Source organism: Mustela lutreola, chromosome 7, assembly GCF_030435805.1.
Source record: "Mustela lutreola isolate mMusLut2 chromosome 7, mMusLut2.pri, whole genome shotgun sequence".
Taxonomy (NCBI): Eukaryota; Metazoa; Chordata; class Mammalia; order Carnivora; family Mustelidae; genus Mustela; species Mustela lutreola.
The window spans coordinates 12,458,898-12,471,211 of record NC_081296.1 but is presented as its reverse complement, the minus strand read 5'-3'; the positions used below and the strand labels follow the sequence as shown (position 1 = coordinate 12,471,211).

The 12,314-nt window shown below is 47.9% G+C and overlaps 1 protein-coding gene across 12 annotated transcripts in view; it reads left to right on the top strand.

Annotated features, from left to right (window-relative positions):
* Positions 1-12,314, top strand: part of AKAP13 (A-kinase anchoring protein 13) — a 324,413-nt gene that overhangs the window by 127,493 nt on the left and 184,606 nt on the right. For 10 of the 12 annotated variants that reach the window (XM_059180056.1, XM_059180052.1, XM_059180055.1 and 7 more), the window contains exons 4-5: positions 3,266-3,562; positions 11,669-11,852. In XM_059180056.1, the coding sequence (XP_059036039.1) occupies positions 3,266-3,562; positions 11,669-11,852 (481 nt within the window). Of the gene's footprint in view, positions 1-3,265; positions 3,563-10,590; positions 10,875-11,668; positions 11,853-11,947; positions 12,048-12,314 lie in introns of those variants that run through there. The other 2 variants (XM_059180057.1, XM_059180058.1) reach the window with 2 other exon arrangements.

Sequence of the window (12,314 nt, the reverse complement as noted above, 5' to 3'; positions counted from 1 at the left end):
TTTGGACCCAGGTCTCTGCTGTCCCTAAGCATCCAGGTATAACCAAGTTAGTATCCTCCCGAAACTGTCCTTTCCATCCCTTGAACTTACCTTCTGCTTCCACGTTTGGGCTCTTCAAACTGTTCTCTATTCTTGGAATCTCTTGTTAATGTTCTCTCCCTGTCCAGCTTCTGCCTACTGATGCCCACAGGCTTTGACCTCCGGAGAAATGCTGGGGCTCCTAGGGGCTGCGCCCTCATGCAGTGAATGAGGAAGTCGAGGCCCACGGAAGCAGAGGTAATCTGGGGTCGCACAGCATCAGAGTTTCCAGCCAGGGTTTGAGCATGGTGTGTTTATTGCTTCCCTGTTGATTCTTCCACTGTCCCCTTGTTTCCTCTTGTACCCATAAATCTTGAGAGAAGGGGCAGCCTCAAGAGCAAGGAAGCCGGCTCAAGTTCTGATTCTGCCACCCAGGAGCTTCATCTCTGTGGGCAAATGACTTAGTACTTCTGTGCGTTGGTCTCTGCATCTGGTGAATGGTATAATAATAGTGTCTGCCGCATAGAGTTGCTATGAGGAGTACATGAATGGCTACTTGGAAAGCACAGCGAGTAGAGCCAGCACACCGTGCGTTATGATGTGTGTGTGTGTTATGTAAGGTAGGTGCCGTGCATCTGCGTTCTGAGGGCTGCAGAGCTGGGAGCAGCGTGCCTGCAGAAAGCTGCTTCTTAGCAGCCACCTGCTTTGTGACGTCTTCCTGCTCATACTCACCTGGGAAATGTCCTGCATCTCTCCCACCAGTTGCACTGTGTGTTTCTTCTAGAGCCCATCCCACTCTGACTTCTTCGAAGTTCTCTGCAAATTGTTTGATTCCCCCTTACAGACTGTAAACCTCCGGAGGGCTGAAACAGAGGGCTGAGTCTCTCACGTTTGTATTCCCAGTGCCCTGGGCTTGGTGCCTATCTAGCTATTGGATGTTATAAAACAGTTTTTTTTATTTTAACCTTAAAAAAAAAGATTTTATATATTTGAGAGAGAGTGAGAGAGCGCATGCCCAAGCAGAGGGTGGGGAGTGCAGAGGGAGAGAGAGACACGGGGCTTCATCCCGGGGCCCTGGGATCGTAACTTGAGCCAAAAGCAGATGCTTAACTGACTGAGCCCCCCAGGTACCCCATTATAGAGCAGTGTAAAAGAAATACTTTCTGCCAGAAGAATCTCTAAACCTACTACCTGAATCTGTTGACTTGTTTCTAATTGACATTGTTGTTTTATACAATTAGGCTGGCTTCCCTTCAAAGGAAAATCAGAAATTTTTTCCCCCTAATTTCATGTCATATGTTATATGTATAAATTCAACACATGCATTGAGTTGAAGTACGTATGTGGGTATCAGCATGTGTGGGTACAGACACGCACCAGGCAGGGGATGCTCTATCTCCTACAGCCTTCATAGAAAGAATTCAACTCGGAAGGCAGGACATGTACGTGGTGGAGTGATGTGTTCATGTGGAAGCGGATCTCAGTGGTTAGTGAACCTGTCCTTGTTGCTCAGTCGTTGTACTGGCCTGCGGTTCGGGTATTAGGCTCCTTGCAGGCGGGGACAGAACTCTTGCATCATGATTCACTAGGCCACGACCTTGGGCATCAGACTTGAATTTAAATAATGGATTCTGCTTCTTATGGTATCTTTGTGACCTTACTTCTCGGAGTCCCAGTTTTGTCATCTGCAGCATGAGGACAGTACCTACCTCCTCAATCTCTTGTACAGAGAAAATGACATGTCGGATAGCGTGGTAGTCACTTGGTCAGTAAATACTTGTAACCACCCTAAGATTACACAACAGTGAGAGATTTCTTTTGTCACCAGGGTAAAGGGCTTAAAGAGGCCCCTGGAGAATCGTATGCAGAAAATCAATTTACTTATTATTCTCATTGTTCACACGGGAAAAACAATTACAGTTTTCTCTTTCAGAGGCAGCAGAAGGCTTCGTCTGTTCTGTCCACGTCTGAAGCCTCTCCTGGCCTTTGGCCACAGTAGGGAAAGTGAGCTCCGTGGCCCTATAGAGGGCTCCCTCGGCCTCACCCCACTGTGGACAAGCAGTCTCTGCGCGTGAGGGCCTGCGGGGAATCGGCCAGAGCACCAGGTGGCATCACTCACACAGCAGAAAGACAGGCTCCATTTTCCTTTCTGCGTTTCTCACCAGAGAGATTTTTTTGGAAGAAGAATGATGATGTTAGGGGCGTACTTCTAGCCTGTTGAGATCAGTGTTGGGAAGTTGAGGGACAACAGGGTGTTCAATGACGATATTCTGCATGTTGTACATACTTAACTCTGTGAGGCTAAAAATCCAGCAGAGTCTGATTCTCCAGGAAGGCCTTTTCCACAGAAACAGTGTGGATGTTACTCGAGTGGCGCTCTCTGGGGCGGCGTGTATGTGGCAGCTCATGGGGTCTGCTCCGTCTGTACGGTGGGCACTGATCTCCGGCATGCTTGCCCTCCTGAACCGGGCTTCTGGCCGCAGCTTTGCGTCATCCCTGTGAACCAGACGATGTTGTTGACGTCATTACATGACAGGAAAGAACATGTATCTGACAGCAGAGTGCATTTTGTAGGCCTTGAATTGCTAATAATAGTGAAATAAAATCAGGTAGTTTTGTACTTTTCAAAATATTTCATCATTTGGTCAGTTGCACTGTGGCAGTGCTGGGGAATCCGTAAAAATCCTCCTATATTAACCAGTCTGCGTGGCTTTCTTCCTGTTAGGTTTCCAGATCTGGCTCAGTTCAGTCGTATCAGACTTGCTAGGCCTGACGAGATCCTTGAGCTTTCATTCTTTCCTCTGTTCGAGTTGAACAGCCATAATTCAGTATGTCCTGGGATCTCAGAGACTGTTTGGTGCCAGACGTTAGCTATAGGGGATACATTTGGGGAACAGAGTTGTTTACTGGCAGTAAGGGAACTAATTCATAGTTGCAAATAATAGTTCAGAAAAAGAGCTGAAAATAAGTGTAAAGAAGTTTGGATTGCTGTCAGAGAAGAGGAAGTACTTTCTTTTAGGAAGGAGAACTTGTGTATTGTGCAAGAAGAGCAAAGAGGACCTACTAGTGGCCTCCTCCTAGCGGGAGGACTCGGAGACTGGCCTCCTCCCAGCGGGAGGACTCGGAGACTGGCCTCCTCCTAAGTGGGAGGACTCAGACTGGCCTCCTCCCAGCAGAGGACTCGGAGACTGTTCTTCCGGCAGGAGGACTCAAACACTGTTTTCTTTGCTCTCTGTGTCTTGTTTAGGCCATGACTGCTGTGAGACCGTGAAGGTGCTGCTCTGTGCTTCCAAGGAGGGCCTTCCCGTGTTTGTGGTGGCCGAAGAAGACTTCCAGTTCATCCAGGATGAGGCGTATGATGCAGCCCAGTTCCTCGCGACCAGTGCTGGGAATCAGCAGGCCCTGAACTTCACTCGTTTTCTTGACCGATCAGGACCCCCATCTGGGGATGTGAATTCCCTTGACGAGAAGGTCGCCCTGGCATTCAGACACCTGAAGCTGCCTGCAGAGTGGAACGTGTTGGGGACGGATCAGACTTTACAGGGTAAGCACTTAATGACCCGCAGAGAGACTGAATTTAGAATACTTTGATTTCTCAGTGGGCCTGCTTCTGTACCATCATTGTCCTCACGCCTTTCACAGTAGCTGGGTAGATCTCGCAGTTACTGGAGTAGAGCGGCCTTGCCGCCTTCTCTTCTCGGAGCTGTTAAACCTGTTCTTGCAGTGAAAGGCCCCAAGCAGGAGCTTGGTGTGGCTGTGTGCGGCCGCTGTTTGCAGCAGAGGGCGGCGCACGCGGCACTGGGCTGCGGGTCTGCAGTTCTCATGTGTCCTCCCAAGCACAGGAAGTGTGGCCTGTCCTTTGTGAGGACAGTAGCAGAGTAATTTTTGTCATCCTTTTGGTATTTCATTATCAAAGAGCTTTCATTATTGTATTCTGAAGTTTTTGAGAGACTCCATGGAATTAGAGGAACAAAAAGATGGGGGATTGAGGTGGGAGGGGGGCACCAGAGCTGCCTGGCCTCTGTGAAACCCCACACTTCTTTAACAGAGCCATTTCACTCTTCACTTATTTTATCTACTGGCTTTCCATGTGAGAGTTCACGGAAGGAAGGGTTCCACTTAAAAAAAAAAAAAAAAAAAAAGCACTGGCATAGTAACCATGTGTTCCTCTTAGGGGTTTTCCTACATAATCATTTGTGTAGCAGATGCGTATCTACTAGATGTCATGGTTTTATGACTGTATTTAAATGAAAGAGTATATGCATGGGGTCTAATAAGTAACACGCTCTTTGCCTCCTGAGTTCAAGTCGAATGGAAAGGTTTAGGAGTTATGCAGATGGAGGTCAGAAGGTTTGCTTTGCTACTGATGACAGCTCGTTGGGCTGCTGATGCTTCATCTGCCAGAAGGGTTTGCTCCCCTTCCTGCTTTATCTCTGAAAGAGCTGGACAGTCACGACGCTGCCCTTCGGTGGCCACCCAGCTCTGATCATCGTACTCCATAGGGAGAGCAGGCCAGAAGTCACCCTCTCTGCCCGAGAGCAGATCCTGAGCAGGAACACCCAGAGGGGACTGGGTCAGGGGCGTGCTGAGCACGGAGCACGCCTGCTCTCACAGACTTCCTCCCATGGAAGAAGGCTACAGAGGTATTTGCCAGCTTTGGTCCTCTGAAAGCTGTGGCCAGGGGCGGCAGTGGTGTCCCTCAGCATCAGGGGCTGGCTGCGGTAAGCTGCCTGCCTCAGTGAAATAAAAAGGGAAACGCGGACTCTAAGGTCCCATCAAGGAAGGACGCATTTATCCTTTTCTCTACCTAATTAATATAGACCAAGGAGCCCCTCCACTGCTAAGATCTAAAAATCAAAGTATTTGCCACCATTGAGGACAAGAGCACTTTTTCAGAAACCTCCCGTTGAGGCTTTATGCCGCAAGCCCCTCCTGTTCTGTATTGCTATGGCCGCGGGAACTCTGGTTGCTGTGTACACGTCCATGTCAAGATGGGGTCACCTTCGTCATTTACGGGGCTTATGGTGTTTTTATGGTTTTGTTTTTGTCTTGAAAGAAGGCACAGGAGTGGGATTATTTGTTCATGTTACCATGATTAAAAAGAGCTGTTAGAAAGAGCACAGGTCTGAAACTTCAGGCCTGTCACTTCCCCTCTCTGGGCCTTAGCCTCCCTGCCTTTCATAGGGAACTGGCCAGCTTTTGCCACGTGCTTCTTCGGTTTCTGTTGCACAAAATTGCTCAAGCGGTACTAGCAAAAGCTGAATCAAGTTTGAATGGTTAGGGAAGTGTGTTAAAGACCACAGTGAGGTACCGTTGCCCACCTGTTAGAATGGGTAAAATAAAAAATACCAGGGGCTAGCAAGGCCGCAGAAAAGTGCCTGCTACAGTGCTAGTGGGAGTGCAGAATGATACAGGCGCGTGAACACAGTTCGGCAGTTTCTTCCAAGGTTAAGTGTACATTTACTATGTGACCCGGCAGTTCCACATTTGGCTGTTTATTCTAGAGAAATGAAAACTTCTATTTACTCGGAAACTCTTTGTACAGATATGCATACACCAGCGTTATTTATAATCATTCAAAACTGCAGACAACCCAGATCTCGGTCATTGGGTGAATATGTAAACCAGTAATGATATGTCCATATGGGGGACACCACTCATGAAAAAGGGGGATATAACATTGAAAAATAATAAAGGGGACAAATTGTTGGGGGGTCCAAATGCAGCAGCCTGGATGCATTTTGCTGGGTAAAGTCCATTTCCAAAGGTACATAGTGTGTGATTCTACTTGTGTGGTAGTCTAAAAAGGGCAAAACTATGGGAACAGAAAACAGATGAGTAGTTTGCAGGGACTAGGAGTGGGGCTGAGGTCTGACTGCAGGGGGCTGCCATGTGGGAGCTTTTTGGATGTTGGAACAGCTTTATGTCTTGGTGGTGGTGGTTAGAACAATCTGTGCTTGTGTTCAGACTCACAGGACTGTATACCCCCACAAGCCAGTTTCATTGTTCATAAGTTACAAATAATTAAAAGAACAACAAAAAAACTGGACAAGTTAGGTGTATGTACATTGGAAGGTGAAACGCACGCATGGAACTCGATAGACCTACCTTGAAGTCAGCACCTGGGGTCAGGAGCCTGATTGATGCAAGTGCCAGATCCGCATTCTGCAGCGGAGTTGTTCCCTCCCTGGTGGGCTAGAGCCTGCACCACCAGGTACCTGAAAGGCAGTGCGGCACCGGTCACGAGGTGCATGCTGCTGAGGGACGAATGTAAAGAAGCATTCTGCTCACATCAGTGAGTTGCCAAGACTGTTAAAGGAAGCAGGTACGAGGGGCGCCTGGGTAGCTCAGTGGGTCAAGCCTCTGCCTTCGGCTCAGGGTCCTGGGATCAAGCCCTGCATCGGGCTCTCTGCTCAGCAAGGAACCTGCTCCCTCCCCGCCTCCCCCCACTCTGCCTGCCTCTCTGCCTGCTTGTGATCTCTGTCTGTCAAATAAGTAAATAAAGTCTTAAAAAAAAAAAAAAAAAAAGCAGGCACGAAGCAGGCTTGTCGCCTGGGGTGAAGAGGCAGGTACACAGGGCGCCCTGTTACATAACGGGACTCCTTGCTGTTGAAGGTTAGGATGTTGACAGTTGTTCCAGCCTGATATTTGCACAAAGGGGTCATACGAGATTTGCGGTTAACCCTCCCACTCTGTGTTTAGATGCAGTGCTTTTTAACTGTTTCCAGGTCAGTGACTCCTTTGAAAATAGCTTAGATCTCTCCTCAGAATGAAGTGCATCCAGCTGCCTACCCGGAGAACCCGGACATGTTTTATAGGGCTTCCTGGTCTCCCTGCGCAGCAGGCGTGAACGTGACGCTGAGAACTCTTGGTTTCGAGGTGATACTGTCCTGTGGGCAGGGGGCTCCACTTGTCTATAGCCTGGCTTTGTTGCAAGAGTTTGTGCAAAGTCTTCACCTCTGGTTCCGTTTCTTTATCTGTCAAATGGAGGAAGACCTCCTGGGAGAGTGTGAGCTGGTGGATAAGCATTTTGTTTTGAATATACCTTGACCACCGTCCAGTAACCTGTTAGAGACAGAACATCAATGAGGTCTATAAGGGACTTAAGCTGTCCTGTTGAAGGCTGCCACAGGACAGCACGGGAAAAACAGTTCCTTGAGGCAGAACGAGGCTGTTTTGCTTTTGCTTTTACTGATCTCTAAAGTTACTCTTCGCTTTAAACCACGAGCGGGAGGGAGGGAGTTTGTCCGTCTAGTCCTTCCATCCGCAGTTACATAAAGGAGCTTCTCTGCTGTCCTTTTGGCCTTAGTTCTGCTCTAAACATCAGCAATAAGGTTGCATCTGGGTGGAGGGTGAATGATGGGGCGGGGAGAGCTTCCCTGTGAGTGAGCAAGTCTCACTTCTTGGTCCTGCTGCTCAGTCCCTCTGTGGCTCGCAAAGGTCGAAGTTTGAAGGTTGGGTGAATGGGGATGATTTTCACCTGAAAGACCCTGTAGGGTAGCAGGGGCCGGCCGGCTGCAGACTAGCTCTGAAGAAAGGGTGGAGGAGAAAGTCCTGGGGGAGATCTTCATTCTCAATCACTGGTATTATATGGCTGAATGAAAAGATCTTATCATCTTTTGGGGTGGGAATCCTCCCCACAAGGAGAAATTTGGGTGGAGAGAAGGATTAGACCGGTTTAAAAAAGACTGCACCCAAAACAGCCAGGGCGGTCTCAGTTCTGTGTATCTGACGTTGGTTACTAGAACCTCAACCTAATTGTTTGGTGTTTTAATTCCCACACCCCTTCCGTGAGACTTTTTCCTTAGCTACACTCTCTAATATTTGTATCCTTTTTCAGCTATCATTGTTGCTAAAAAATAAAATAATAAAATATAAAAAGACCACTGGGGATTTTTTTCTTGGCAGAGGGTTAATATCTGTTGATTTCCAGGACAAGCACTTCCTGGTCATGGCAGGACTTCAGCTCCAAAAGGTTTTGTTGTCTCTCAAACCTTGATTGTGTGGCAGGGCTACAGGTGTCCTTTTCGACAAGCCCATCGCTCACACTGGCCCACCGTTTTCCCTCCCCGTGGAGTGTGAGAATTCCTGCCTCGTGCGGAGCTGCAGGCTTATCCAAGAGGTGGTTCAGAACAGCAGGGAGAATGGTGATTTTGGAGTCACGTAGGTATGAATTCAGAGAGTACTGTGAGCAGGGCATTTAGGTGGATTGATGGGGAAGGAAATGTAGTCTTTGATTGCTATACTGTTCACAGAATTTAGAACATTTTGCTTCATCAGAAAATCTGACTTTGAGAAAGTATGCTGCAGCATACTTACCATGAATGTCTGCTAGGCATGTCAGCTTTCTCTGCAGGTCGGAGGGAATGGGTGTGGGAATGAGGTTGCTTAAGTGGATAGCAAGTGAGACTTAAGGCATTTTCTGCTACCTTCTCTGTGAGTGGAAGCCGGGCCTCCATAGAGATTTTTCCAGTTGAGCATGGTTAAATGGGAAAGCCCGCGAACCAACCTATGGCCTGTGAAATAAATTACAGCCTAAAGGAAACGGAGAAGTATCAAGAGTATTCAGAAGGGAGACTCCTAGGTATAATTTTCTTTAAGAAACCAAAGAAAAATTTAGAACAGAGTTCCTATTTGTCCTTTAAAAGCTCAAAGAAGTCAGATCTATTATGAAATTAGAAAAGGAAGCAACCAGAACAGTAAGTTTAGGGAGTATCTACTAAATATGCAGGAAGCCCCTCGGTCAGGGTTCAACCAGAGCATCAGAACGAGCAGGAGAAATGTGCATTAAGACTTCTTGCATGGCGTGCCTTACGCGATTGTGGGGGCTGGTCAAGGAGGTCCAAGATTCGCAGGGCAGGAGTAGAGGAGAAGACCATGGGCAAGCTCAGACCCACTGAAATGAGCCAAAACTGTCATCCTCAGTGAGTCAGGAAGGGGAGATCTGGAGCAGCTGGAGTTCCAAGAGCACAGGCTCAGGCCAGCCTCCAGGGGAAACCTCAGCCCTGCTTTTAAAGCCTTCCAGCTGATTTAGACAGACCTACCCAGATTATCTGGGATAATCTTCCTTATTAAATCAACTGATTAGGGGCTTTAATTACATCTGCAGAGAAGTCATCACAGTGAGGGCAAAGATGGAAAGAGAGTTGCTTGAAATGATGCAGGGACATCCAGAATCCCATAACATAATTAAATTCAAACTGGGGACAAAGGACTCAGTTGACATCACAGGAAATGCAGTTAGTGATCTGAAGGACAAAGTTGAGTAACTCACAGAATACAGAGGGAAAAGACAAAGGATCATGAGAGGAAGAAATACGGAAGATAGAGACCAGAGAACAGAAGTTGGTCCTAAATTGTGGGTGTGCTGGAGTTTAAACGGAGACAAAAGAAATAAAAGCAGTAATGAAGGCTAAGTTGGGTAAACATTTTTATTTATTGGAGGAAAACATGAAAAGGTTCTTTGTAAACCACAAGAGCTCGCTTGCCTGATTGCTTTTTTTTTTTCTTTTTTACAAAAAGAGGGTGGAGTTAATGGAGAGGGTATGGTCTCTAGAGTTCACAGAAGAATTTTCAAATCTTGATGATTCTTGTTGTGGGTAAGTTATTAACCTGTCTTTGCCTCAACCTGAGGATGGTGAGACCTAATGGGGTTATTGTGAGTGGGAAAAGCGTTAATACAAAATACATAGTCCAGAGCAGACATCTAGCGGGTCCTGACCACGCATCACACTTCTGGTCGTCTGTTAATTGCATAAAGGGTTCAACCTACAAGTGCATGTGGCACCTTCTGCTCAGGACCTTAGAATCAGACCTGGGGAGGATGCAGGTGCTGGAACCAAGGTGCCAGCTTGAGCAGGTGCATGGCTTTGTTTTTGGAGCTGACTCAGCAAATCAGGGGTCGGAAGTGGTGAGGCTGTAAAGAAGACTGCTGTGAAGGGGTGTGAAGGTGTCACGTAGTGAGGCAGGAATTGACCAGTCTCTAAAAAGTCACATAGTTTCTGCTTGGAGCCTTATTAGCTTTTTGGTTTTTGATAAGGACGTCAGAGTGCTTGTGAACAACTGTAAGGCACAAGTCAGGTGGTGATATTTGATCTTCTGTGAAGGTTCTTTCTGCCCTTTTGTCTGGCCCTGCCACCTGCTCTGAGGTCCTGATTATTATGGTTTGTACCTGCCCATGCAGGGTTTCTTCTGGGGTGTTGATCTCTTTCCAGCCACGTGTCTCAGCTGAACACCCTGTGAATTCTTGAATTAGTGTGCGTAGTTCTGTAGGAAAAATGTAAAATACAAAAGATCAGTTTTGCATCTAAAAATTTACCTTGGTAATAGGGAGACTAGACTGAAAGACACGTGACACTGGAAAGCCTTTCGCTGTAAAATCGCTGGTTCAAAGCTGTATTCGTTTTTCACTGCTAGTCACATGAGCAGCACGGACTTGAGTGTAAGGAGGAAGCAGTGGGGTCCAGGAAGTTTGGGAATGCCCAGGAAAAAAGTTGAGACCCGTGGTAGCCACGGAGGAGAGGAGGCAGGCACCGCTCCTGGGCGCCATTCCCATTGCAGTGTCTGAGTGGCGCCCCCTGGAGGTGAGTCCCGCCCAGCCTGTGGGGCCTGGTACCGCAGCCCTGCTGTGGCTTCATCCCAGCTTGGGCACAGGGGATGGCCTGAGGAAGAGAGAGGTTGTTGGTGAACCTGGAACGGAATCTGAAGTCTGAGAGGAGAGAGCCGGGAAAGGGAGGGAAGCCTGGCTTTGAGGGCGGATCTTGTAGCCCGTCTTTATCCCCGCACTCCGCCTGCCTCCGTCCTGCGTGTGAGGTGAAGGTGCCCCACCGAGGGATGCAGAAATGAAGCTCTGAGAGGTAAGAATGGTTCGGGCCCAGTCTCAGGTGGTAAATGGCCACTTCCAAACCCAGATTTGTCTGCCTCCCGAGCCCTTCCTCATTTGACCACTTTCAGCGTGACTCGCTGTACTAAAGAGGGGCCTTCCCTGTAAGTGAAATAAGCCCAAGTGCACGTTTTTTTTCTTACTGAACTTACTAGTATATTATCTTAAAATTAGGCTTATTATGCCTGGAGATGCATTTCTTTCTTTCATTAAACAAAGCCCAAAAAAAAGCTGGCTGTGCTGGTAATTTGATTTGCCCTTAATGTGGGGGAATAGAAGGACCTGTGTGTACTTAACAAGCAGAACCTGTTCTTAGTGTTTACCTAGCCAGCTCCTGTCTGGGTGTTATTTTTTCTTTAATTATACCTTTTATAATACACCCATCTAAGCCCCAACAGCTATTCCCCATGTGTCCCCACATTGTGAGGCTGCATTCCCCCCACCCCACCTTCTTGTTTAAGGAAAAGAACACATGTGTGAATTCATTCTTACAAATCCGCCCATATAGATGGTTTGCACAAATGTGGTAAATCAGGATATAGAATGTCATGGTTCTCTTCGGAGACTTTGCTTCTTAAGCTCTGTTCAGCTTTGTTCCGTCTTGACGCAAGAGCTGGCCGCAGCCCGCCACCATCAAGCCTGTTTATGTTGTGGTTTAACTCTAGGATCTTAGGTACTTGGAGTCGGCAGTGCTCACGTAACTTGTCTTTCTGTTTGTTTGCTTGTCGTTTTCACGTTCTCTGTACTGATTTTCTCTCCCACATACAGATGGCGGTCCCCGGGAGACGCTGATGCATTTTGCTGTGCGGCTGGGGCTGCTGAGGTTGACGTGGTTCCTGTTGCAGAAGCCAGGTGGCCGCGGGGCTCTCAGCGTCCACAACCAGGAAGGAGCGACACCTGTGAGCCTGGCCTTGGAGCGGGGTTATCACAAGCTGCACCGGCTTCTAACTGAGTAAGTGCTCCTTCTCGCTCTTTCCTTCCCCTCATGCCTGGCCCCACCCCCCCACCCCTTGCTTCATAGCAGCGCCGCCCACTTGGCATCTCCAAGTGAGTTTGCCGGGAACTAAAACCTCAGCTCTGTGCCTTGCCTTCTGCCGGAGGCTGGTAAGCTCGCTCCTGCTAACCACTTCATTTGTGAGACGCAAACGTAAGTCCTGTTGCCAGCTTCTCTCCCTGCCTCCCTGCTTCTTGCCTCTTGATATTTCACTGAACCCTAAGACTAGGTCTCGTCTGTGGGGGCAGCATTCCCTGACCACGTATGTAGCTTATTCTGACTTGGTACAAGAGAAGATTTTTCTCTGCCATATATTTTCTCAGTTATGTCTTCAAGACTTAAGTTAATTAGAAACAAATATCTGAATGTAATCATTGCATGCAGAAAATATGCTGAACCACTGGGTTTGGGTCTGATTGT